The sequence below is a fragment of the Sarcophilus harrisii genome, chromosome 4, assembly GCF_902635505.1.
Source record: "Sarcophilus harrisii chromosome 4, mSarHar1.11, whole genome shotgun sequence".
NCBI classification, from domain to species: Eukaryota; Metazoa; Chordata; class Mammalia; order Dasyuromorphia; family Dasyuridae; genus Sarcophilus; species Sarcophilus harrisii.
The window spans coordinates 136551194-136579147 of NC_045429.1; the positions used below are offsets into that span (position 1 = coordinate 136551194).

Sequence of the window (27954 nt, forward strand, 5' to 3'; positions counted from 1 at the left end):
AAGGAGATTCTTCTTCCATCCAGTTCACTCCTACCTCTAAAGACCAAGAATAAAGACTAAGGACTCTTGCTTATCCTGACTCTGGCTGATTCTAAGGTATCCAGCGTATTAACTCGGTCATCACATTAAGTAACTTGTTCAGGGTCACAAAGCTAGAAAGTATCTGTGACCAGATTTGAACTCAGGAAGATAAGTCTTCCTGATTCCAAGCTCAGTGTTCTATATACTGAGTCACCAAGCTGTCCTACCCATAGAACATAAGCTTTTTGAAGATATGGACTGGCTCCTTTTTGTATTTTATTATTAGCACCTAGCTCAATGGCTAGCACAATAATAGGTTTAATATATGCTGGTGAAATGAAACTGAATTTAATTTAATTGAATAGTATCAGTGGATTTCTTTGTGTTAAAAGTTTGCTAACTGCCCATCATCAAGTAAACCTTACTAAACCAACACAGTTGCCTCCCTTGCTACTGATTACAAAAGATAGATTAGTATATCCGATTCCTTGTGGTTTTTTAATTGCCTTAGAAACCAAAAGAGACAGGAATTTAACATTTTTCCCTCAGAGTAAGAGTACCTCTTTTTCATCTCTGAATTTTCCCTTTTCTTAATTTCTCATAGTCTCAAGGAAGAGGCGTCTATTTTGTGATTTAAGGGACAAATCTTTTGTGGGTATACCTGACACAATACAGGCTTCACAAACACACAAGTCCATACTATCAATGATTTATTTTCTGCTACCTTGACATAAGACTTCTCTGTGTCCATGAGCTCCTGGATAACTTTTCTTAGTCGATCTGCATCAGAGAGATGCCGAGCCAGTGGCCTTGGAGGTGGCTCCTGAGCCTCCTTGGGTCCTTCCATGCCGTCCGAGTTTGGCTGAGTCTCGTTAAAGTTCCTACACAGCACAGCGATTTGTTCAGCACTCTGAGGAATAAAAAGAAATGGAAAAAAATGAAAGCTGCTTCTCTCCATTATCACCTCTATCCACTAAAACAAGGGTGTTCACAGTTTGCCAGAAGATTCCTTCACAAGAAAATATTTATCTGACATGAGAGCTCACACTTCTACAATGCTTTAGAGACTTATCATCAGCATTTTCTCCACAATGGCACTGAATTAGGTTATACAAGCATCATTATCCTTATGTTGAAACAGATTCAGGGATCAAATGACTCCATGTTTACACAGCTAGTCAGTGGAAAAGGCAGGCCTTGTAGATCTGACTATCATTGATATCAAATGATAATATCACCCTATATTACCATAGAATATTTACATTGTATCTTTCCTTAGTGGCCCAATGTATTTTCATATGCATCTTTGCATTAAAAATATAGAGGACAGATATATAGGGGTAGAAGATGGAAAGCAGAGAGGATTTACTCTATTTCCCATTAACCAGCCCCCTAAGAACAAATATTTACAGAGATTTCTAAAGAGAAATCTCTTCTAAAAAGACAAGCAAATATTGTATTTCACCTATGTTCAAATTCAGGCAAGAAAAAACATTGAGACCACTCTAAATATATTCTAGCATGGTTTAATCAAAGCGAAAGCCTAATTGGTCTCCCAGATTCACATCCCTGACATCATTCTTAACTCCTCACTTTCTCCCACCCCATCTGCCTCGTCAGTTGACAAATCTTGCCACTGCTTCACCACATTTCCTACCTCTGACTACTTAACTCTACTCAAAGAGTTCCCACCTTAATTCAGACCCTCATCACTATCACCTGAGACCTAAATTATTGCAACAACCTTCTAACTTGCCTCTTTGCCTCAAGTATGCACATCCACCAAGTCTAACAGTACTGTGATTTTCTCCATTCCTTGTCACAAAGAAGAAAGAAAAGTGACTTCAGATCTCTTTTTTTGGAACTAAGAGTGGTCACTATAATTAAACAGTATTCAGTTTCAGGTGTTTATTTTTTCCTTTCCTCTTCCATTATTATATTCACCTATTCTTTCTTAAAGTAAAGGCAGAATCTCAACTTTTAATTATCTTCCTCTGATTGTACTTTTTTTTTTTTAACAAAAACATTTTGCTTGCTGACTCTGCAAAATGGAAAGGAAAAAACAAAGTTGTGAAGATTGTTGTTTGACCTTAGGATCCTAAGTACTTCCCACATAAACAACAGCAGATAAAAGTAAAGCATCCTCAAAGAAAAACAATACTGACATACATTGTTTTCTGGGTAAATTTTATTTTTCTGGTTGCAGATTTTTTAATACTAAATTCTTAGAATCAACCCTTTAATTCAGGAAGCATTTATTAATCATCTATAGCATGCCTGGTCCTGGGCTTAGTACTGTGGAAGGTATAAAAGAAATAAATGGCACAGTCCCTGACCTCAAAGACATTAAATTTAATAAAGGAGATATGCCCTGTATTAAAAATTTTAATACAATAAAAGAAAATTATGATGAGACATGCTGAAGACCAGTAGAAGTCTAAAAAGAAATATATAGGAATTTTAAGAATGAAAACAATACTCTGGACTAAGTATATTTGGGGTATTCAAAACAGAACTGCAACATAAGCAAAGATTTTGAGGCAATTATGTGTGTATGTATATGAAATAGCAAAAAGAATTGTCCAACAGGAATTGTCCAGCTGATCTGAGGTTTATTCTTCAAATACACAGAGAGAGCCCAAATTTGTAATTCAATTTAGCAAGTGCTTATTAAGCATCTAGTATGTATTGAGGGGGAAGGAAGACAGCTAGGCAGTGTAATGGGTATAATGTCAGGCCCAGAGTCAGGAAAATATTCTGAAGTTCAAATCTGGCCTCTGACACCTACTAGTTGTGTGACTTTGAGCAAGTCACTTCACCCTATTTTGCCTCCATTTCCTCATTTGTAAAATGAACAGGGGAAGGAAGGAAATAACAAAACACTCCTGTATCTTTGCCAAGAAAACCCCAAATGGAGTCATAAAGAGTGAGACACAACTAACAACTAACAACGACAATGACGACGACAACAACAACAACAACAACAACAACAAATGTATTAGGCACTGGGGAAAGTAGATAATCAAGGATATTATATTCTACCATAAAAGACTTGTACAGAAATATAAATATAATTAAATGCAAAATGATTTCAAGAAGTAGGGGATAGGAAACTAGCAATCATGATGTCCTCATGTAAAACTTAGTATTTAAGTAAGACTTCAGTAGAACCAGGAACACCAAGAAATACAGGTGAAAGAGAGAATTTCCTGCACAGGGGGCAAACTGGGCAAAGTCATGGAGATAAAGAATAAAATGATACATACTGGGAATGGCAAGAAAAACAGTTTGGCTGTGTGTGTGTGTGTGTGTGTGTGTGTGTGTGTGTGTGTGTGTGTGCGCAATGAGAAATGAGCCTAGAAATGTAATACCTATTATGTAGGAACATCATACACAGTCTTAAAATGTTCATCCTTTAAGAATGTTTGAACATTCATTTTGATTCCAAAGTTAAAGCATCAATCAAAAGCTTCAACTAAAGAAATTTAATGTAAAATAATATGCTTCTAATTCAGCAAATTCATTTGAAAAGCAATGATTCTCAATGAATCATATGTTGCATGCAGAGCTCTGGGGGAGACATTGAGAGGCACAGAATTGTTGTTGCCCTTGGAAGCTTAGATGTAAAGGACCTAAAAACTCTTGTTGAATGGGGAAGATAGGAGTTTCCATCCTTGCACTACAAGTACCAGCTTCAATAAAGATAGAACCAGTTGGCCTTGTCTTAAAACTCCCAAGAGAACAGCTTGGAAAACCAGTTCTTGGTTGTATTTGTCAAAAGATTTTTTTTTCTATGAACATGACAGGAAGAGAGAAAGCAGGTACAAATTGTTCTCAAGAGGGTAAAATGCCTAGATAGAATGTGCAGCATGGACCCTGAAAGAAGCTCACTGTTAGGTTATCAACACCGGACAGTCACCTAACCACTCCAAGTGTTTCCATGTCATGTGAACCTCTTTGTGACATTATGCTAGTTATTAAGTAAATTCAGATGATATGAATGTTCTCTTTCTTGGACACTACATAATGAAATACTAAGCAAGCCTTTGAGTCACAGTTTTTCACTCTTTCAACTAAGCTGCTATCCTGGTGGAAAGATGCTATCCTATCATATTTAGTAAGACATAAATAATACAACTACCAACTCTGGCATCTTGATAGATGCCAGCAGTGCAGTCACCATAATGATCCCATCTGCAGTTCAACGGGGGTGTTCCTTATGGCTCTTCCAGTATTGGTCAAGGATTTGCACCTTCCTTCATAACTAACATCATACTATGCAAGGTGATCAAGGTGACAAACACTGGACTAGCACCTCTAGTATCTTGCCCTTTTCAGGGCTTCTCGTCCAATTTTGGTGTCTATCTTATTCACCCAACTCTCACTTCAAGAAGTGACCACACATCCCCTGGCAAACCATTTCACCAAACAGGCTAACCCAGGTTGAGAGGAACTGAAGGGTCCCAAAACCATGAATGAGTTGGGGAAGATCTATGATAAGCATGTGAAGATTTCCCTGGGGGAACAAGTAGATGAGAACAATTTGTTCCAATGGCCATGAAGAAAGAAGGCCATGAGTAGCTGAAGAATGAACTTAGAGCTTGGTGAGACATCAAAAAATGCCAAGGTCACCCATTGAATCCCAGACCATCACCAGTCTTTCTGACGTTTGCTTGTCGGTGAACTCGATGACTCTGGAAGAGAGAGTGAGGCTGCCTCATTTAAATCCAATTCACTCTAAATGTTAAGGCATAACACAAGGCATCATTGATCCTATTCAGAAGCAAAGGACAAATAACAACATGGGATAAAAACAACATAGCTCCTGCATTCAAGGAGCATTTAGTCTAATTTTCAAAGACTCATTCATGTTAATTTCTTAAAAAGGTTACTGCATCATAAATTTATATAAGACAATTTTACATGCAATCCTGAACAATGACAGAGTCAGGACTGTGGAATCTATATTAAGCATCATATATACTGCATAAACTAACAAAATGCACCATAAGTTAAATGGCATCTGGTTAGATTACAGCTTTGCCATGCTGGATGTCAAAAATCACACCTAACAATCCAGTGTTAAAATAGCAAGATTTTAAAAATAAAACATCTTGCCATTTCGTAAAATTAGATTTTTTCATTTTAAAAACTTTTGGGGCTAGGTTAACTTACAAAATGATACTAGTAAACATTTTTCCCCACTAAAAATTTACTTTTTCACACAAGTCAGAGGTAGAGATGAAACTTGCATGTTTAAAATCTTGCTTGGTCTGAGTATTAGAAAAAATTTGAGGATTTCACATTGTATGTTGGGAAAGCATAGACTAGAAATAGAAATTGTTCTATGGTGGTTTACTGCCTGGAATACATTAAGAAGTATCAGTTCTTACTAAAATTAATATAAAACTTCTGGAAAATTTAAGGACAAATTCAGATAAGATACTTAAAGAAATTTAAGGAAGGTTGTATATTTATATATTTAAAATTATGCATGGCCTTATAAAAATCATTTAGGCACTCTTGGTCTCAGTAACCTCATATATAAAATGAGTATGTTAAACTAGAGGAATATGAGGTGTCTTTCAGCTCTAAATCCCATGGCTTTATGAGTTTGAGTTGAATAGGTTACACATAATCAAAAAGAAAAATGTTTTTCCATCAAGCAGTTTAATTGAAAGAGTCATTTAGTATTTAGTCCCAGTCTTTTAACCAACTCTTTTTAATATCTCAAGTAAGTCACTCAACTTCCAAAGGTCTCATTTTATTCATTTGTGAAATGGGTATAATAATATTTGCCCTATTCACTCCATAAGTGGTTCTATTAAAAAAACAGGGAAACTATTTGTAAGAATAAGCCACCACAATTCTTTCAAACAAAAAATGTTATATTATCTTCTGTTGTTTGTCCTTTGTTCTTGAAGAGGACAATGATATCATAGATGAGAAAGAAGCAAGGTATATTGACTAAAATGTGGGTACATGCTGAAGTTCTTGGTCAAAAAAGCCCCTCAAAAAGAGCTGAGAAAGCAATACCTAGAACCTTTGCAGCATTCCCAGGGCTGCATCTACATCTACAAGGCTTCTTAGAAGCAATTCAGGGACACTACACCTGGATACTACTCCAAAGTGACTTCCTAATCAGAACCAGGATGGCACAGGGAAAGGGAAGTAGATCTAGAGTCAAGACAGTTTTGGGAGAGTGTTGAGGCTTGAATTTTTAAGGGAAGTACAGGCTTAAGTACATCACTTTACCCAAAACTCAGTTTTCTTAACAACAAAATGGAAATAATTCTAGCAAAATCTTGCCTTCTAAGATTGCATCAGAGAACATACCTTTTAAATCTTGAAGTGTGATATTATTATGAAATGCTCAAGATTCCCCTAGTGCCAATGGAAATTGAGATAAACACAAGATAAAATGACCGGGTAGCAGTTTGAGTCTGCCTGTGGTGTGGAGATTTCCTTTGTTGACTAACTCAATATATCTTCATTGATCCAAAATTTATGGTATTACATTTGAACTATGGTGTTAGGATTTTGCTTCTGGTTCTGGTTTGTTGCAATACCAACAATTTTAACCACAACATCCAGCATTTATTAATGGCTTCTATGTACAGAGTTAGGAAATAATATGTCCATTTTTCCATTAGTCATATATTCTTTTGGTATTAATTCTTTGTGGGACTATAGGATCCATGACTATTTGAAAAGTTTATGTCTATCTTACACCTACCTCTCCGTTAAAGTAGTTCTATAAAAGCAAATGCCAGATGTTCAGAATGTAAGTGCTAGACTTACATGAGAAACTCAAATGGCCTAATTATATGAATGTGCATAATGAAGAGAATTTACACTCTTCAAATACTTTTCTTTTTTTTTTAATTAAGTTTTAATTTGGATATTGCTAAGTAATTACTTCAATTATCTGCTTTCCTATTTAATGGTAAGCATTAAAAACTTTAGGCTTATCTATAACTTTTCTAAGAGCTCAAAACAAATACCATATATAGGAATATATGTACATACATATATTTAAAAAACAATGTAAGGCTTTAAAAAATTCCTTGTTGAAAAATATGGATATTGACAAAAATATGGATATTGGCAAAAAAAATTAAAAGCTATTCTAAGACAAATTCTTACCAACAACAAAAAGATCCTATTTAAAAACAGAATCTCACACTTAGCTCTAAGGGACTACTTCCTTCTTTAAAAATCAAAGTATGAATACATTCAATTTTTTTATATTGTAGCTATAAATGTCTCCATTTGCAGGGAGCCCAAAGTAATTAAGCACAAGAAAACAATTTAGTATAACTATGTGCCTTCTCTTAGATTCTCTGCTCAAGTTAGATAAGATCTTGTCTATAGCAAACCATTCTCTGAGTCACTAATATGACTTCCTATCCTTAAATATATGCTATTACTTTTCAATCTGAAAATTTTAACGGCCTTCTTTTAGATTGAATAAAGAAAACTTCTGTCTTGAAAATAACAGGGTTTTTTTTTGTTTTGCCTACACTCAACATCATAATCTGAAGCTTTTTGTATTCTCAATAACTTTTAAAACCCAAATAAAATCACTTGAAAGAAGAATATATTACCTAAATAGAACCATTTAAATACTATCCCTGAGATTTTTATGGCTGCTTTGTGAAATATTCTGGTTTTATAAGAGTTATTCCTTTCCTTGTCAGATGTTGAATTCAATTGGCATCTGATAATTATATTTTAGTTTATGGCGTTGTCACTCATTTAGGGATACTGAGTACTGTCAATTCCATTCTGGTATAAGGAATCCACTTATTCTATTTCAGACTTAGAAAATATTTCCAACCAAAAGAAGACTTAGCTAAAATGTTTTTTAAAAGTTTAGAAAATATTAATGTTTAAAAAATAATTAAGATAGTAGTGATGGTAAGGACTGGTGATAGTAGCAGTTGACATGTCTGCCATACTTCAGGGTTTAAAAATGCTTTTAGATGTTTGTGGCAGCCCTTTTTGTAGTGGCAAGAAACCAGAAACTGAATGGATGCCCATTAGAGGGAGAATGGCTGAATAAGTTATGGTATATGAATGGTAAATAAATGAATATAGAGAGTTACATGAACTGATGCTAAGTGAAATGACTAGATCCCAGAGGTCATTCTACACAGCAACAACAAGATTATATGATGATCAATTCTGATGGACGTGGTTCTTTTCAACAATGAGATGATTCAGGCCAGTTCCAGTAATCTTATGATGAAGAGAGCCATCTACATCCAGAGAGAGGACTGTGGGAACTGAGTGTGGATCACAACCATAGTATTTTCCCTTTTTGTTGTTGTTGTTTGCTTGCATTTTATTTTCTCAAAACTCCCCAAAATACCATTATGTATCTACAGTTATATGTTCCTCATTTAAAATGGAGCAGGCCAGCCTCAGGGAAAAGAAGTCATTTAGGAAGGACAAAGAAATACAATCTCTCCATCTTACCTGACTTGGAAAGGGACCTTTCCCACTAAGATTCCCATAGGAAGTACTAAAATCTACTCTATTTCCTACTTGAGCAATTTTACTCTTTCCTTTGATAACTTGGTAGCTTCTTTTTTCTCTCCATGCCATACCTGGGGGCTAACTATAGATGCCAAATTTAGTATGGCCAATCAATCAGCATAGCCACTGTAGTTCAGAACTCCTGAGTTCAAGAGATTTTCCATGCTGACAACCAGAAGTTACTTGTGATAATTAAGGGTAAATTTTTTTTATAATCATGGACATATCCATCTGTCAAATGAACTACTATAATCCATAACCTCTCTCATTTAAAATTATGACTATTTTTAAGCTAAATATGGCAAGAGGGTTTGCCTAGCTGCCCTCAAATGAATTCAAGTTACCAGTTCTGAATGAACCACCTTCCAGAGATTGAAAGAAACAGCAGCTGTACTTACTGAAACACTAAGAAATGGAAATGAGATAGGACTAGAGATAGGTAAATATTGTCCTCCTTCCCCTCAAAGTTAACATAGTATAGTCTAAACTATGGGCTGATGAGTTTAACCCACATTTCTTATAAACTTTTAGGATATATTATTTAGAAAGGAAGACAGTGATTGCTAAAAGCCAAGGTAGCTTCATCAAGAATGGGCTATTGGCTTTCTCAAAGAGACTACTAGTATAATAGATAAATGCAAAAATGTAGTGGAAAATCCCATAACAATCAGGAGTAACCATAAGTAGAATGGATTTCTCAGTAAGTAGTAAGCTCCTCTTCACTATGGATTATCACCTAGAACCTGGATGGTCATTTGCCAGATTATTATATATAAAGGGTTCTTGTTCTGGTACAGGTTTAACTAGATGCCTCTCTGCTCTAAATTCTCTACATGTATATGTATGTAGGTGAACCTCAACAAATTTTCATGATGCTGGTACTGTGGGAAGCATTTCCAATGGAAATTCCAAATGGAAAAAAGTAGCATTTCCAAATGGAAAAAAGTAGCACAGTACTGCTACTTTTCTTCTTTAGAAATCTATAGAAGGGGCAGCTAGGTGGTGTAGTGGATAGTGCACCAGTCCTGAAGTCAGGAGGACCGGAGTTCAAATCTGATCTCAGACACTTAATACTTCCTGGCTGTGTGACCCTGGGCAATTCACTTAACTCCAGCTGCCTCAGCAAAAAAAAAAAAAAAAAAATCATTAAAAAAAATAAAACTATAGAAAGGCATTGTAGAGACCACTACAAATATGTAGTGTTATCTTTACAAATGCTTCAACACTAGAAAAATGAAAAAATGATCTCTGTATATTTCTGTTTCTCAAATCCAAATATTCAATTAAATTTGGATTATCTATTGGTTGTATTATTTACACACCATTTACAATATACTTAAAATAGTTGTTTTTGTATAAGAAACATAAGGAGTCTGCATTACCAAATAAATAAATAATTTAATTACAGTTTAACTAACAATGCCTCTTCTTCTAGAGAAAAAAAACAGAGCCAGTTAACTGTTCCAAAAAGTGAGTTGTTTAGCAGAAGAAAACATCTTCCCAATATCCCTATAAAAAGTCAGGTTATTTAAAGATTGCATAACATCCCTTCTCTCAACTATGACATAATCTAGCTTACCCTAGTTTTACTTGGAACAACACATCAACTTAATGAATCATCTCTAAAGCGGTTTGAATTAGTTGTCATGCCTTGTTATGCAAAGTAAAAATCTTGAAGCCCAACAGAGAAGTTAAGTATCTTCCCTGAAAGGGTTAATTAAAAGAAACAACCATTATTGTTTTTTTTATGGATATAATAAAATCCAATCTGCTCCAAGGATAGCACACAATCAAAGTTTTCTAGATTTTCACCTCCTCTTATTTTCTATTTTACATTATTCTCAAATTACTTTTAATTTTAAGTCACCTTTACTTCCAAGTATATTCTCCTTTTCCTCAAATATCCCCCCAAAATAGTTTTCCCTTGAATGGATGCAATCATTCTGGAGAGCAATCTGGAACTGCGCTAAAAAAAAGCTATCAAACTGTGCATACCTTTGGACCCAGTAATGTTTCCACTGGGCCTCTATCCCAAAGAGATCTTAAAGGAGGGGAAAGGACCCATATGTGCAAAAATGTTTGTGTCAGCCCTTTTTGTACTGGCAAAAAACTGGAAACTGAGTGGATGCCCATCTATTAAAGAATGGCTGAATAAGTTATGGTATATGAATGTTATGGAATATTATTTTTCTGTAAGAAACGACCAGCAGGATGATTTCAGAGAAGCTTGGAGAGACTTACATGAACTGATGCTAAGTGAAATGAGCAGAACCATGAGATCTTTTTTTTTTTTTTAATTTAATAGCCTTTTATTTATAGGTTATATGTATGGGTAACTTTATAGCATTGACAATTGCCAAACCTCTTGTTCCAGTTTTTCCCCTCTTTCCCCCACCCCCTCCCCCAGATGGCAGGATGACCAGTAGATGTTAAATATATTAAAATATAAATTAGATACACAATAAGTATACATGACCAAACCGTTATTTTGCTGTACAAAAAGAATCGGACTCTGAAATACTGTACAATTAGCTTGTGAAGGAAATCAAAAATGCAGGTGGGCATAAATATAGGGATTGGGAATTCAATGTAATGGTTCTTAGTCATCTCCCAGAGTTCTTTCTCTGGGCGTAGCTGGTTCAGTTCATTACTGCTGCATTGGAAATGATTTGGTTGATCTCATTGCTGAGGATGGCCACGTCCGTCCATGAGAACTGAGCATCATATAGTATTGTTGTTGAAGTATATAATGATCTCTTGGCCCTGCTTGTTTCACTCAGCATCAGTTCGTGTAAGTCTCCATGAGATCTTTATACAAGGAAACAACAAGACTATACGATGATCAATTCTGATGAACATGGCTCTCTTAAACAATGAGATGATTCAAACCAGTTCCAATTGCTCAGTGATGAAGAGAGCCATCTATACTCAGAGGATTGTGGAAGCTGAGTGTAGACTACAACATAGCATTCACCCTCTTTGTGGTGGTGTTTGCTTGCATTTTGTTTTCTTTCCCAGTTTTTTCCATATTGATCTGATTTTTCTTGTGCAGCAAGATAATTGTATAAATATGTAATCATATATTGGATTTAACACATATTTTAACACATTTAACATATATTGGACTGCCTGCCATCTGAGATGGGTTGGAGAGAAGGAGGGGATAATTTGGAACAGAGGCTTTGTAAGAGTCAATGTTGAAAAATTATCCATGCATATGTTTTATAAATAAAAAGCTTTAATAAAAAAATTTTCCCTTAAATTAAATTATAAGAAGGAAGGGTGGTATTCTACAAAAAACTAACATATCAACTGAGTCTGCCAATATATACAAAATTTCATTCCCAGTTTCCTAATTTCTTCAAAGAAGGGAGAGAATGAATTTGCAGTTATAGTTCAGCCTCCCTTCTCCATTCTGACTTCTTCAGACATAGTCTAATGGATCTCAAAAGTACCATGGCCACAGGTCATTACTGAAGCTTGGAGAACCAGGCCTGTAGTAATATGAATAGAACCAAAAGTAGCAGTATTAAGGCAGTAGAGACCTTATAATCTGATTTTTAGCTATCTTTAATTATTTTCACCAAATCTGTCTCCAAGGTTGCCTATTGTGGGATGTAAACTGTGAGTATAAAAGTAATCTTATTTCAAATTAGATTCCTTATAGAAATCATTCTTCTGTGAAAGAAAAGAAAAAAAAAAGACCTTTCATAAGCTTTAAGAGTAGGCATATATCCTTTGTGAAAATATCCACTGGTTATTTACCTACAACATGCCAGTTACCTAAAGCTTAGTGAGAAGTAGTTACTACAGCCCAGATCATTTCTTTTTTCTTTTTTTTTTTTACCACTCATTTCAAGTAATGGATAGTTGCATTTCATTTCAGTAATGGATAGTATTATGACAGGAAAATGCAAATTCATAGCAATACTCCATTATATAATCATCATCATATCAGTTACAATGTCTCTGAACTCCAGATCTCTGGTAGAATGCCATCATATATGAAATATCTTAAAGTATCACCTGAAGAGGATACTTTGAAGTACTGATTAAAACAAGATTTCTTGAAAGTTTGCTTTTAACTGCTTAGCAGGAGGTATATTCAATTTTTCACTATTTTGATTCAATCCAATGGCTATATATTAAATGTGTAACATTGTCCATACAAAAATGAATGAGTCCCTGCTTTCAAAAAATATGTAGTCTTGGGAATAAGTGTGTGAAGGGAGATAGTATGCATTAAGTTCATAAATGTGAATGAATTACAATGAACTAGGAGAGATAATGATAGGGAAGATTCAAGGACAATAATACTTCTACCTGGAGAGATGAGTGAACTTATCAAAGAGGAATTGATATCAGATTTGGTTTCCAAAGGCAGAGAAGGATTTCAACATAAAACACTGGTGACAGGGAGAAGAAATTTGCTGTAGGCATACAGGAATATAATGTAGATGCAAAAGCAGGGGGAAGGCAGAAAGGGACTTTAGAAAAAGTCGTCAATCTAGTTTGGCAACTACACAATGTACCAAGAAATCCATAAAATGACATTGGAGCCAAACTCCAGAAGTCCTTGAATGACAAAATAAGGAATCTATTCTTATTTGGTGGTCAATAGAGAGCCAACAATTACTTTAGAGCATCTTCTCTATATGATGGCAGAAATTATTAATGACCTTATGTGTAGTATGTGTAATATATAGGTTTTCACTGCACTACACACCACTTTCAAAAGTGAGTCAGAACCATTTGCAGGAAGGTACAGGTAATGCTTCATTAATATGTTGCTATGGCAACAACCTACTTCATTTTTTAAAAATGCACAAAAAGAGTTTTCAGTAGCCATGATACCACAAAAGTTACTAAAAATTCAGTCTTGATTTTACTCTACTCAGCAGATTATAAGCTACTGAACTGACTCAGGGGGACAGTGCCTCCTTTTGTACTAAGCATCTTATTTGTAGTAGGGGAGGCCAGGTGTTAAACAGGAGGTGAAGTAAGGCCATTTTTGCATTTTCTTGTTTCTCTCCTTCTGTTCAATTTCCTTACTTAAAAGGCAGAGTTTAGAATTCAAGATTAAAATAGAAGTATCTCTCATTACCAAAGACAGAGCAAAATGCATTCTAGTATAGCTGTACAAATGTCTGTTTCTTTCTAATAAAATAATGATTATTTCAAAGTAACTTTATTGAAATTTGCTCAAGATTACTCCTCCCAGGAACTACTTCTAATCCCATGTGCTTATAGCACCTTTGGTTTTATTTATTTATTTGTTTGTTTTTGGCTGAAGGCAACCTGGGGGTGATTTGCCCAGGGTCACATAGCTAAGAAATGTTAAGTATCTGAATCCAGATTTGAACTCAGGTCCTCCTGACTTCAGGGCTGCTGCTCTATCCACTGCACCCACCTAGCTGCCCCGGACCTTTGGTTTTAAAAGCATATTTTGTTCAGATGAGAAAATGCATGTGCTATTCCTGGTGTACAATTTTTCCCCTATTGGGGGGTATGTTTAAATTTTTTTGTAATTATATGTAAAAAATCTTTAACATTCATTTTTTTTTAAATTTTTAAGTTCTAGGTGCTCTCCCATTGTCCTTGAGGAAACAAATAATTTGTTATAGGTTATATATGTATAGTCATCAAAACATTATTTTCATATTAACAATGTCACAAAAGAAAACAGACCCAAAAAAGTCCTAGAAAAATAAAGTTAAAAAGTATGCATCAATCTGCATTCAGACTTCATCAGTTCTTTCTCTGAAGGTGGGCAGGATTTTTAATCTTAAATCCTTCAGAACTGTATTCGATCATTGTATTGTGGAGAACAACTAAGTCACTCATTCCTAATCATCATACAATATTATTGCTGCTGTATAAAATATTCTCCTGTTTTGCTGACTTCGCTTTGCATCAGTTCATATAAGTCTTCCCAGATTTTTCTGAAAGCATTTTGCCCATCATTTTTTATAGAATAATACTACTCCACCACAATAGCTTTTCCAGCCATTCCCCAACTGATAGACTTCCTCTCAATTTTCATTTCTTTGTCACCACAAAAAGAAAGGCTATAAATATTTATATATATTTAGGTCATTTTCTTCTTCTTTTTTTATTCTTTTAGATACATAGCCTGTAGTAGTATTGCTGGTCAAAGAGCTTACCGCTAAAGAGCATAGCTCTTTAGACTTAGTTCTAGATTGCTCTCCAGAATGGTTGGATCAGTTCATAATTCCACTAACAATGCATTAGTGTTTAAATGTTTCCATTTCCTGTCCAACATGGGTCATTTTTTCTTTTCTGATAATATTAGCCAATCCAACAGTTGTGAAGTGGTATCTCAAAGCTATTTTAATTTGCATTTCTCTAATCAATAGGGACTTGGAGAATTTTTTTTCATTTGATTTCTTCTTCAGAAAACTGCCTGTTCATTTATCAATCAAGAAATGACTCATATTTTACATCCCATAATGTTCTCTATCTCTTATTTGGTCATAAACTCTTCTCTTTTCTATAAAGCTGACTCTTAAAATATTTCATGCTCCCCTAATTTGCTTATGTACCCATTTTGACTTTATCTTGGCAAAAGGTGTTAGTCGAAGTCTAGTTTCCCTTTTCCCTTTCCCCAACAATTTTTGTTAAATAGTAACTTCTTGATCCCAAAGTATGGATCTTTGCATATATCAAATATGAGATCATTATCATTGTTTCTTATAGTGTAGTGCATACCTAATATATTCCACATATCTAGTACTCTATTTCTTAGCCAGCACCAGATTGTTTTGATGATTACTATTTTATGATACAATTTGATATCTGGTATGGCTAGGCCATCTTCCTTCACATATTTTTTTCATTGATTCCCTTGATATTCTTGACCTTTTGTTCTTCCAGATGAATTCCGTCATTTTTTTCTAGCTGTCTATGAAATATTTGTTTCATGGTATGATTAGCATGGCACTGAATAAGTAAATTAATTTAGGCAGAATTGTCATTTATTTATATTGACTTGGCCTACCCTTGAGCAATTAATATTTCTCCACCTATTTAGATTTTACTTTATTTCTGTGAAAAGTATTTTGTAATTGTGTTTATATAGTTCATAGGTTTGTCTTGGGAGGTAGAATCCCAAGTATTTTGTAATATCTGCAATTATTTTAAATGGAATTTCACTATCTCTTACTGCTGAGTTTTGTTAGTGATATATATTAGGGCTAATGATTTATGTTTTTTTTTTAATATCCTGCAACTTTACTTAAGCTGTTAATTATATCAGTCTTTAGTTGGTTTTCTAGGATTCTCTAAGTATAGCATATCATTTAAATATGTTTTTTCATTGTCTATGAGAATTCCTTCATTTTTCTTTTATGTAAGATAATTTCCCCATTCTATGACTCCCGTCCTACTTCTTGGAGTAAGTCTTTCTCTTACTTCCCTCTTTCTCATCTCTTCATTTTTTAAATCATGTCCTCATCATCAATTCACACCTATGCTCCCTCTCTATTTATACTCCTAACTGCCCTTTAAATGATAAAGCTCTTAAGAGTTATAAGTATTGACTTCCCCAATAGGAATGTAAACAATTTCATCTTAATGAATCTTTTTTTATTTAACACTTGAATCATATTTGAAAGTTAAAATTTCTATTCAGCTCTTCTCAACAGAAATGCTCGAAAGTCTTGATTTCATTAAATTTTTAGTTTTATCCATGAAGAATTATATTCAGTTTTGCTGAGGAGGTGATTTTTGTTATAATTCTAACTCCTTTGCCTTCTAGAATATAATATTCCAAGTTCTTTACTCCTTTAATATGGAAACTGCTAAATCTTATAATTATTCTAACTGTGGCTCTACAATATTTGAATTCTTTCTGGCTGCCTGTGATATTTTTATTTTGACTTGGGAACTCTGGAATTTGGTTATAATATTCCTGGTAGTTTTCCTTTGAGGATCTCTTTCAGGAAGTGATTGGTAGATTCTTTGTATTTCTATTTTACTCTCTGGTTCTGGGATATCAAGGCAGTTTTCTTTTATATTTTCTTAGAATATAATGTTTGAATTTTTTTTTTTTTTTTTGCTGAGGCAATTGGGATTAAGTGACTTGCCCAGGGTCACACAGCTAGGAAATGTTAAGTATCTGAGACTAAGTTTGAACTCAGGTCCTCCTGACTTCAGGACTGGTACTCTATCTACTGTGTCATCCAGCTGTCCCATGTTTGAATTTTTTTAAAAAATTATGGTTTTCAGATAGTTCAAAAGTTCTAAAATTATTTCTCCAATATTTATTGTTCAGGTTAATAGTTTTTCTGAGGAGACATTTCACATTTACTCATGTTTTTTCTTTTTGAATTTTTTTTTGTTTCTTGAAGTCTTATAGAGTCATCAACTTCCACTTGCCCAATTATGCTTTTTTTTTTTTTTTTTTTTTTTACTTCATAAGCTTCATTTGTGCCTCCCCCCTTTTTTCCTTTTACCATTTGGCCAATTTTGTTTCTTAAGGTGATATTTTCTTTAAAATTTTTTGTTACTCTTTTACTAAGTTGTTGACTCTCTTTTAAATAATCTTCTTGCATCACTTTCATTTCTTTCCCCTATTTTTCCTCTATCTTTTTGATTTTTCAAAATCCTTTTTTAGCTCTTTCAGTAATTCTTGTTGGACTTATATCCAATTCACTTTTTTCTTTGAGGCTGTCCTTAGAGCTGTTTTGACACTATTGTCTTCTGAGTTTGTATCTTGATCGTTCCTGTGACCAAATGCCTTTTTATGGTCAAATTCTTTTGTTGTTGTTGTTGTTTGCTCATTTTCTAGCCTATTTCTTAACTTTTAACTTTATATTAAAGTTTGATTTAATCCCAGGGTAGAAGGAGAACTATCCCAAGTTTCAAGATTTTTGTGTTACTATTTCAAAAATAGTTCTAAGAGTCTCTCTGCTTCTCTGTAGCGCTAGTGTTGTTCTTTGCTCTGGGAATGCTATCTAAAACTGCAAGTTCACACAACTGCTAAATGGCATAGCTAGAACTTGTATCCAAATCTGCTAACTCCTCATGGAGTGCTATCTCCATGACATCAAGATGCTTCCATTTTCCTCACATCCATCCCTTTCTGCAGTTCATCTCTATTGCTCTTTGGATCCTGTATTAATAGCTGCAGATAACTTGTTTATATGATAAAAGAGAATATTATTGATTCTGGAATCAAGAACCTGGGTACAAATTCCACCCCTGAAAATTATCATTTGTATGACTCAGGGAAATTAAATTAACATCTTGAGGCCTGAGTTTCCTCATCTATAAAATGAGAGGACTGGACTAGACTAGCCTCTAAAATCTTAAAGCTCCAGATTTATAATACTATCACCACAAACTCCTCAAGATTAAGTTGACAAGCTTCAACTAAGGAAATCTATTTCCTGATAGAAATGTAAGATGTCACTCAGGAACCAAAGAGGGCTATTGTCAACAGATACAAGAATCAAAGTACTAAGAATAGAAAGTATTAGCCACACTGCCAGAGCCTAGAGATTATATATATGAAACATTATGTATTTAACCATCTCTAATTTTTATAAAAAGAGATGGGTCTACAGCTACATTAAATGTAAATTAAATGGTGGGAACAAGTCACTGATTTACTCTTCTGGCTAAACTTACTACTTTTGAAAGCTGGTACTTTTGCCCTTCCCAAAAAAACATGCCAAAGAAAACACACCCTCAGTAACAAACTGAGAATGTCTTTTCCTTTTCCCCCCTGATAAGCCAACACCTGCAGTGACTACATTGACAAAGATTCTCTGTAGCCTTTTTTTTTTTGTAGTTGTTCCTTTCGATGTGGGAGTGTTAAACAATCTTATTTCAACATAAACATATTTATGCTAGGAAATGGCTTTGAAAGGGTATCCAACATTATAAAAGCACATTAGGAGCAGAAAAGTAGCAGGGTAAAAGAGAAACTGATAATAAATGACTGAGCAACTCTTGTTTGAGAAATAACAGCAACTTCCCCTTAAAGCAGGCCCTTTAAGATTCCTAGAACACCTTTTTCACGACTATTATGTAAAGAAAGTAGAATTATCAATAGGCATTTATGAAGTATCCATTATGTCCTTCACACTAGGGATGCAAATGCACCCCATTCTGATGAAGCCACTGAGTCTTACACCTTGTTTTTGTCAGTCCTTTTGATCATGTCAAACTCTTCATGATACCGTTTGAGGTTTTCTTGGCAAAGATACAAGCTCACTATTTCCTTTTTGAACTCATTTTAAAGATTAGAAAACCGAGACAAACAGAGTTAAGTGACTTGCCCAGCATAGTGTCTAATAGTGCCTGAGGGCAGATTTGAACTAAGGAAGATGTCTTTCTAACTCTAGGCCCAGCACTCTATCCACTATACTGCCTAGCTTTCCACCATACATACACCTTGGGTTCAAATTAAAGAGTCAGAGCTAAAATTTGAACCCAAGTTTCTTGATTCAAAGCACTTTTTTTTTTCCTTACACAACACTATTCTTCCATTTTCAGTTGACAGTTTCAATTTAAAGAGGGCTGAGTTCTCTTGTCCTGAACTTTTAACATCTTATCTATCTGTTGGGTTAAACTAAGCCTCTGCTGAACTTTATTATAGAAAATTTTAAAAAACCACCTTCACAGAAGAAGTTACTCCACAAAAGGAGACTACTCTAAAAACCTATATAGTTTTCCCTAGGACTTTCTGATAGTGCCTGGCACATAGCAGGCACCAAATAAGGGTTTGTAGACTGGCTGAGAGCCAATGTTATAATCAGAATCCTGTCAGAAATCATCCTCAGCTTTCAAAGGATTAAATGGTTACAACAGAATCACAGAACTGGTTACAGCAGAATCACAGAACTTTGAAATTTTCTTTTTATTATGACACTTTTTAATTTATGCATTTTAGCTAAAATGTATTTTTAAAAACATGTTTTATTTATTAAAAAGAACCAAAAGTAGAGGTTGAATTCTGGCTCACAAAAATAATCTTATCCTCTACCTACACAAAAATAAAAGATACAGACCTATTGTAACTAGACCCTCAAGCCAATTAGGGGTCCCCTTGCAATCAGACATAGACTAGACTTCCTGTTCTAGTTTGGCTATATGACCTTACTTATCTCTTTTTAATAAGCAAGCATTTTGCATTTATTGTGTTCATACTATTTTCTCCCCAGTCGAAAGTGGAGATGTTATCATTTTTTCTTATGTTCGCTGCATCTAACACAGAGGAAGGTAGATGGTTCAGTGGATATATTACTGGGCCGGGTCATAGCAAAAAGATCTACCTTCAAATATGACTCAGACATTTAATAGTTTTGTGACCCTTCTGTCTGAGGGGTCCTACAGAAAGCTTTATAGGTTTTTAGGATAGTCTCCTTTGGGGGAAAACTTCTTGTCTTGTGAAGTTTTTATTTCTATAATGAAGTTCAGCAGAGGCTTAATTTACCCAACAAATAGATACGATATGTTAAAAGTTCAGTATAAGAGAGCTCAGCCCTCTTTAGAATGAAAAGAAATATTTAGTTTTTACCTATTCAGCTTTCTCATCTGCAAAATGCAGATAATAAATAGCCTCTACCTCAAAGAGTTGTGAGGATCAAATGAGGTAACTGTGTATAGTGTTTCACAAATTTTAAAATGCTATGTGATACTAGCTATCATTTACAAGTATTCAAATATAAACAAAGTAAATACTAAGTGATTTCCAAAAGAGAAGGTACAAGCAACTGGAGAAACAGGATAAAGTTCAACTAGGAAGGGACACATGAGCTGGACCTTAAAGAAATCTAGAGGTTCTACAAAACCGAGTGGAGAAGAAGATGGGTAGCCTTTGCAAAGACTTGCAGATGGGAGAAGAAATATTGTATATGGAGAACAAACAGACTTGTTTGATTGGATTGTAGAATACACAAAGGAGAGTGATGTGAAATAAGCTGAATTGGAGTCTGGAGCACTGTTCAAATCCCCACTTTAAATTCTTTCCGCCTGCCTCATGGTATATAATTCACTTCACTTCCATGAGCTTCAACTTCCTCATCTACAAAATGAGGGACCCAGATGGCTCCTTGGGTCCCTTCCAGCTCTATAACTATGCTCTTATGAAATTCAAGATGTTTTATATTTTATGTTAAAGGCAACTGGACCACATTGGGGCTTTATGACATGGTCAAATCACAAGATTTGAGAATATCAAATTAACTCATGTATAGGGCAGTAGTTCTCAACTTGGGTTTCAGAAATCCTTTAGAGTCTTAAAAATCATTGGGGACTCCACCAAAGAGCTTTTGTTTATATGGGTTATCTTGATGAGATGAAGTCTAGTTTTGGGAGCTCCCGGTATGGGAACCAAAAATATGATAAGGTTTAGGTTTTGGGGTTCCCTTTAGTAGGGAACCAAATGATAAGGTCTAGATTTAGGGAACCAAAATGAGATTAGGTTTTTTGGTGGTCAGAGAGTTAAGGTAAAGTCTAGTGTCAGGTTTGGGGTTCAGGAAACCAAATGGAGAGGTTTGGCTCCCCTGTAACCTCTTGGGATTTGGCACAAGGATAAGGAGTTTGGGGGAACTCCCTTTTGGCAGTGCAGAGATTCTCTGTAAAGGAATTTACAAACCCAAAAACCTAGATTGATAAAAGAGGTTTATTATAGGGATTGGGAAGTAAGGTTAGAAATCCTGACAGAGAGGCATAAAGTCTGGTTAGGGAAATAGGCAAGGGTAAAGAGAGGGTAGCACTGGAAAAGAATATTATTCCAGTGGGCAGAGGTTTCCTTGGCATAGAATGGCATAGTCTAGCATGGCATAGCATGGCATATTTAGAATCTCTGCAAAGAGAGGATTTTAGATTAGCTCTTTTATAATAAGAGCTTTGGCTACAAGCTGAAGGGGGCTCGTGGGTGAAGTCCCAAGTTGGCTTTCAGCTTGAGCTGGAGTTTGAGTAGAATTGAATGAGTTTCTTTAATTGAATAGGGTTGGAATTCTTTTAGCTCAGGACTGAATTAACCCCACCTAGATAACAGAATGAAACTGTTTGTCTTGTTTCCCTCAGGTGGGGTCCCTCACTGAGGCAGAGTTGAAGATTTTCTCCTTCAAAGAGTTTTAACGTTTTTGGGTCCCTTCTTCATTATCAATTAATATTTACCATACTAGAAATTGAAACATCTTATTATTATTTGGAAAATAATTTTGGACCTCCTGAGAGGGTATTAGAGAATCCCTCACCTCCCACTTTGATCCCTGGACCATCACAATTTGAGAACCATGGATATAGAAGATGGACTGGAGAGAGGAGATACTTTAAAAAAAAAAAAGAAGAAGAAGAAGATTATTATAGAAATCCAGGCAAGAGATGGCAGTGCCAATACCCTAACGACTCAACTGCACAACCTCAAGTAGACTCAACCTAACTCCATATGTCTTCAGTATACCAGTGTATACTTTCCTTTTTATGCCCTTTGCAGGAGTTAGGAAAAGCCAGACAGACCCTAGCTATTAGCTTGATTCAATAATCCAAAACAACAGTAGGTAATGACAGAAAGAAGTGATAACAACAGTCAAGCCCCAAAGTTTCAGTTATCCTGACACATGAACCTCCAGAATGAAGCCAAACCACCACCACCACTCTCTTTCCTCTCCCTGCCCTTACAAGAAGACATGATTCTAAGCTCAGGGTCTAGGTAGAAGGGTGTAGGTATTTACTTCCTGGACTCAATTCTGGCCCTTGTGGGCTGCCTCCTTGGTTCTGTGGTGAAGCCACAGGCAAACCCTAAAACCATAAAGACCATCCTCTAGCATTGCATTTAAATACTCTCTTAAGGCAAAACTGAGGAGGGGAAATGAATCTCTACTCCATTTTCATAATGGTGAAGCACAGGAGGCATAATTCCAGCCTGAGACTTTAGGAAACTATCCAAAAAGAGAATCCATTACAAGAAGGGCAGCAGTTAAAACATGTGCTTCTAATAAGTACAAAAATAAGAATTCTCATACAGCTCCAAGTCCCTGCCCACCACCAAATACATACATTAAGTTATCTATACAGACCTCTCTCCTAACTCTATCTCAAGCTATTTTGCTTGTTTATGACACTTTTGTGTTATTTTTTTCCCTTTCAAATCTTGTACCCTACTCAAAATTTCAGTTGTTTATATACCAAGTTCTATTAATGCAAAGCTCTCTCAATAAATTTTAGCTAGATTTTCTCTTCTTTAAAAGGCCAGCAGGAAGGAAAAGCAAGAAGAGAGTAGGAAGATTCCATGTTTCACAAGTGTTATTAACTGAGGCGCAAAGGTTTTTGCTTAAGCTGAATTTTTTGTTTTGTTTTGAAGCAACAGGAAGTTTTTTTTTAAAGTTTCTGTATAAGAAGCAAACTTTAAAAAAAAAAAAGAAAGAAAAAAAAGATTATTGCCATGTCAAACACTGAGCCAGAGTGAAAAGAGTAATAATAACAACATGGGCTTCCATGTGATTACCAAGCATTTTGATTTCCCCCAAATCTTTCTCTCACAACAATCCTCTAAATGACTTCTAAATTGTATGATCATAAAACCAAAGCATTAAGGATTTGACTCCAGGGTTTGTTTTTCATTCTTTGCCCTGCAATACTCTGCCCTTTTCCTTCAAGAAGCAGGAAATAACTAAATATGGCACAAATCCCCAAACTCACAAAATATTAAACTGATATCCTAAAGTTTGGGAGGAATTCCTCTTCTTCAGCGAAATCCTAGATGCCAGTGGTATACTAGGATCACCATTTTAAAAGGGGGAAAATTGAGCATCAGAGAAAAGGACCAACTTGTGCAAGATCTCACAGCTAGTGAAAATCTGGGCTAAGCTCCAAACCTCCTCTTCTTACACCAAAATGCCAGAGTGCTTTCTGCTCTGCCATGATATCTCTCTAGAACCATAAGTAAAGACTGACACAGATCCCTCTTGATGCCTTCATGATCTTTTAAGCATAAAGCTATTTCTGCAACCTTTGTTTTTCTGAATAACTGCAATGTGAGAGTCTGTGCCATTTGCTCTGGCTTTTCTCCTTATTGTTGGGACTTTCCAACATACTTATTTGTGTTAAAATAAGAATAATTTGAAAAAGACAATTATCTAGTGTGCACATATAGAAGTGAATTTTGTTGCTATCAAGAAAACCAGTAAAATCTATTTTTAAGTTTACTATGGAAAGGGGAGTCAGTCAACAAAAATTTATGAAGCATTTACTGTAAGCTAGGCATTATGCTAAGTGAAAGGGATACAAAGAAAGAAAAAACAAAAAACAGCAACAAAAAATTCTGCTCTAAAAGAACTTTCATTCTAATGGGGGAAGGGGGAGTGGAAGAGACAACATTCAACCAACTATGGACATACAAGATGGATGGATAGATAGATAAACATTGATTTAGATACACACAATATATGTCTGTGTGTGCACGTGCATAGGCCTATATATATAGTGTAAATAGGAGATCATCTTAAAGGGAATCACAGTGGTAGGAAAGGGAATTCTGAAAAAAAACAAAAAAAACAAAAAAAACCTCTCATATGTGGGATTTGAGGAGAGTCTTAAGCCAAGGAAGACAGGGGACAAAAATGAAGAGGGAGAACATTCTAAGCATAGAGGAAAGACAGTGAAAAGTCAAAAAGAGAGAACATGGAGTGTCCTAGAGGAACTTCAAGAAGGTTAGTGTTGCTGGATATAAAGGGGAATCAAGGACAAAAAAACTGAAAAGATAGGAAGGTATTTAAAAGCCAAATAGAAGATTTTTTTTTAATCATGGCGATAATAGGGAGTCACTTGTATTCAGTAGGGAGCATGATATGGTTAGATTTTCAGAAAAAATACTTTGACAGAACAGCAGATAGAAAGAAAGCATTAAAATAAAACCACATTCCTAATTACTAATCTTTACACAAGGCCTGGCCATCTCAAACCAACTTTTGAAAAGCTGTGTCAGCAAAATAAGTTTTGGTCATGTTTTCCATGGTAGCATGTAGATCACTACCGAAGAAGCTGTCATGTGTGCAACTAACAAGGATGCTCAAACATGCATAAACAGAGACCTTTTTTTCACATTTACTCTGAGGTTCAATCAAATCTAAGACAGATACAGAAGACAAAATAAATGAGACATTAGGAAGAAAAGCTTTTTTCTCACCCAGGTATACACAAAAAAATAACTTTAAAAAAATCTCACCTGAAAAATTGACTTGTTAGCCAAGCAAATGCAGTCAACACCTATATAGTAACACCATATTAAAGAATGAGCCCTTGCAAAGTGAGACTGCATCATACTGACTGAGAACTGCACAAAAAGGACAGCCTCTTTCTAACGGACAATCAGCACAAAGGTGCTCACTTTGCAACATCCCGGATGCCTTGCGGTTACCACTATATTGTGGCACATGCATCTTTCTTATTTTGAATGCCCTTTGTTCCGTGGCTGATGTGTAACCTTGACATAAAACTGGTTCTTTGTCTTTTGAAAGAAGCTTGTTTGAAGACAAAGAATGCTGATTGCAGGAATTATGCAAACTTTGTGGGTTTACAAGCAGTTAATTCTGAAATCCCCAAATAGTACAAATGACAGGTCAGCACCTTATGGGCACTTGCAAATTAAAATTTCTTTTCTAACAGCTGGGTTGTTGCTGCTGTTGATGTTTTAAACTTAAATGGAAATGTAATTATGGCAAAAGAATTATTAAATGAGAAAACTATATTAAATGAGAGAGATAAGAATAAAAGGAATAAAAATTAAGGAAAATGATAAAGCGGACACCTTGTAAGGCAAAATATTAATTTTTCTTATGTCATAATGATAAATAGATTTTTATAAAACAGTTGTTTCCCTGTTTTTTATCCTGCTATTAAGAACAGCAGGTGAGTGATTGTACTTTGTATCATAATTGAGTCTTGATTTTGAATAATTAGTTGTTGATGAAGGGCTAAAAATACTAAAACCTAGATAATAATAGCTAACATTTTTGCATAGAACTATACAAATGTCATCTGATTTGAACCTCACAGTCAACAACCCTGAAAGGAAGGTGCTATTATCTCATTTTACAAATTAGGAAAGTGAGTCATATGTTGGATAGCTAATAAAGTATCTGAGGTATGATTTGAAGTCAGGTATTCCTGCCCTTAGATTCATTCCTCTATCTACTGACACACTAGCTGTCTAAAATCAGTATAGGGGATGACTCAGCAACTGCTCTACCACTACCAACCCTTTTTATTTACAAATCTTAATCTAAAATTGTTGCCATATCTTGAACCCTTTTCCTTTAAAAATGAAACTGACATTCAGTGTTGACCAACATAATATAAGTTTCTTAAAGACAGAAATGGTTTCACTTTTTGCTTTGCATCCCCAACAGTAGCTGTTATAGCTAGAGGATGTTCCAAATATCTTAGTGCAAAAGGTATAAACACTTTAAAACTGCACTAAGATTTTTGGAACACCATATCAATATCTGTAGCAAAATCACCCTCATGTATTTTTAGAATTAATCATAGAAGAAATGGTTAAAGAAGCATGCTATTTGGGTCTATATATAAAGAAAATGAGATCCAGACACATATATCCTTGATTCACAGATTAATTCATCCTCTTAGTAAAATAATCAAGCATGTGAGAATTTAATGCTCAAAATAAAAAATACAAAATTCACAGAGAAACAGAGCATTTATTTTGGACTGCCCTCCTTCTTTGCCAATGAACAATATTACACAATTGAAGGGTTCTTTATCTCTTTAGTATCATGAGCCCCCTTTTCAGAATATTTTTAAATGCATAATACATATAAGATAACAAAGGAAACCAGTTATATTGAACTGTAGGGATAAAAAAAAAAATGTAAAACACACAGAGGTCCAAATTAAGAACTCTGTTAATCATCTAATGTCTTTGTGCAATGCAATTCAACATTTATCAAGCCCACCTGTCTCCTAGAAAGGCCCTGTGCTTAAACTCTGTGTACTGCAATACAGTTATGGCATGTTGGCATGCTTTTTAAATTCCTTGGTAATATCAAACACATGATATGTAGAATCAATGTAGCTTGGGAAAAGATTGACTTGTAAATAGTATTGTTAATCTGGAAAAGTATGGGAAAGCAAGAGAGAAGAAAAACTTGGTAATTTGTAGATAGTTTCAGGAATGGCTAAATTAAATAATGCACTCCTTGCAGTAGACTAACACAGTACTTTGAGTGTACTAGAGATGGCTACTTCTCAAGCAGCCTCTGAACAATAAGGATTCTCTCCCTCCTCCTTAAAAAAAAAAAGTAATGGTCTACACTGTCCTGTGTTCACTAATAGGAAGCAGGTTTGAGTTTGTTTTGTTTCGTTTTCCAAACTTTTGGCTTAGGGCTCCAAATTAAATTTGTTAACTAACATAGATGAAAGAAATGATTTTTTGGTTGACTACAAAAAATAAATGACACTTTTTTAATGGTTCAGACTTGTTTGCAGAATGTGATTAGTAATCAATAGTTCAGGAATATTTGGTCATAACCAAAATTGAATATAGTCTGTCTTTTCATACACTTGTGTGAGATGTATGTAAGTGGTTTCAAGAATACATCAAATGAGTATTAAAAATTCTTAATAATTAGCCCTGGTCATAAAAAAACAAACACAATTACCTATTGCCCCTCACCTAGACTCAAGGAGCACCAGACTGTGTAAATAGCAGAAACTCAATAAATATTTGTTGAATGAAACTGACTCTCTGGCAGTTGTTCATACATAACTTTGTATATATAATCCTATGTCTTTTATGTTATCCATGACTTTGTGCCTGGAATAAAATCCTTCCCCTTCACCCCAGGTTCTTGGAATCCCTTGTTTCCTTTGAAACTACTAGTCACATTCTTTAAAGGAAGCCTTTCTTGATGCTTCTAGTTGCTAGTGTCCTTCCTTCCCTGTATTTCTTTTTTACATATTTATTTATATTATCTCCTCTGTTAAGACCAGGGTAGAGACAGTTTTGTTTTGTCCTTTTATCTTCTTACACATCAAAGTGTAAAAACATATAAATGATTAATAAATGCCTGTTGATTAAGAACCCAAATGAAAACACAAGTCAGCATGTTATGACAAAAGACTGCTGGACTAGTTAGGATGCCTAGTGTTCTAATCTCTGTTATGTGATTCTCTGGGCCTCAGTTTACTCATTTGGACTATAAAGATGTTGGGTTACAGGTTTTCCCAGTTCTATTACTATGAAAACTGAATTATGTGCTATAATGTTTTCCCTTTAAAATAAGATAGATGAAGTCAAAGGTGTAGAGAAGAATTATTTCAACATCATGACCCTTTCTTTTTTTCTTTTTTTTTCCTCTTTTTTTTAGCCCTTTCTTTTTCACAACTACCTTTAGTAAC

At 34.9% G+C, this 27954-nt stretch overlaps 1 protein-coding gene across 4 annotated transcripts in view; it reads right to left on the minus strand.

The window, feature by feature from the left end:
* Positions 1 to 27954, minus strand: part of TIAM2 (TIAM Rac1 associated GEF 2) — a 278343-nt gene that overhangs the window by 30567 nt on the left and 219822 nt on the right. For 3 of the 4 annotated variants that reach the window (XM_031937584.1, XM_012549423.3, XM_031937585.1), the window contains one exon: positions 746 to 931. In XM_031937584.1, coding sequence (XP_031793444.1) covers positions 746 to 931 — 186 coding nt within the window. Of the gene's footprint in view, positions 1 to 745; positions 932 to 24763; positions 25275 to 27954 lie in introns of those variants that run through there. The other variant, XM_023503297.2, reaches the window with a different exon arrangement.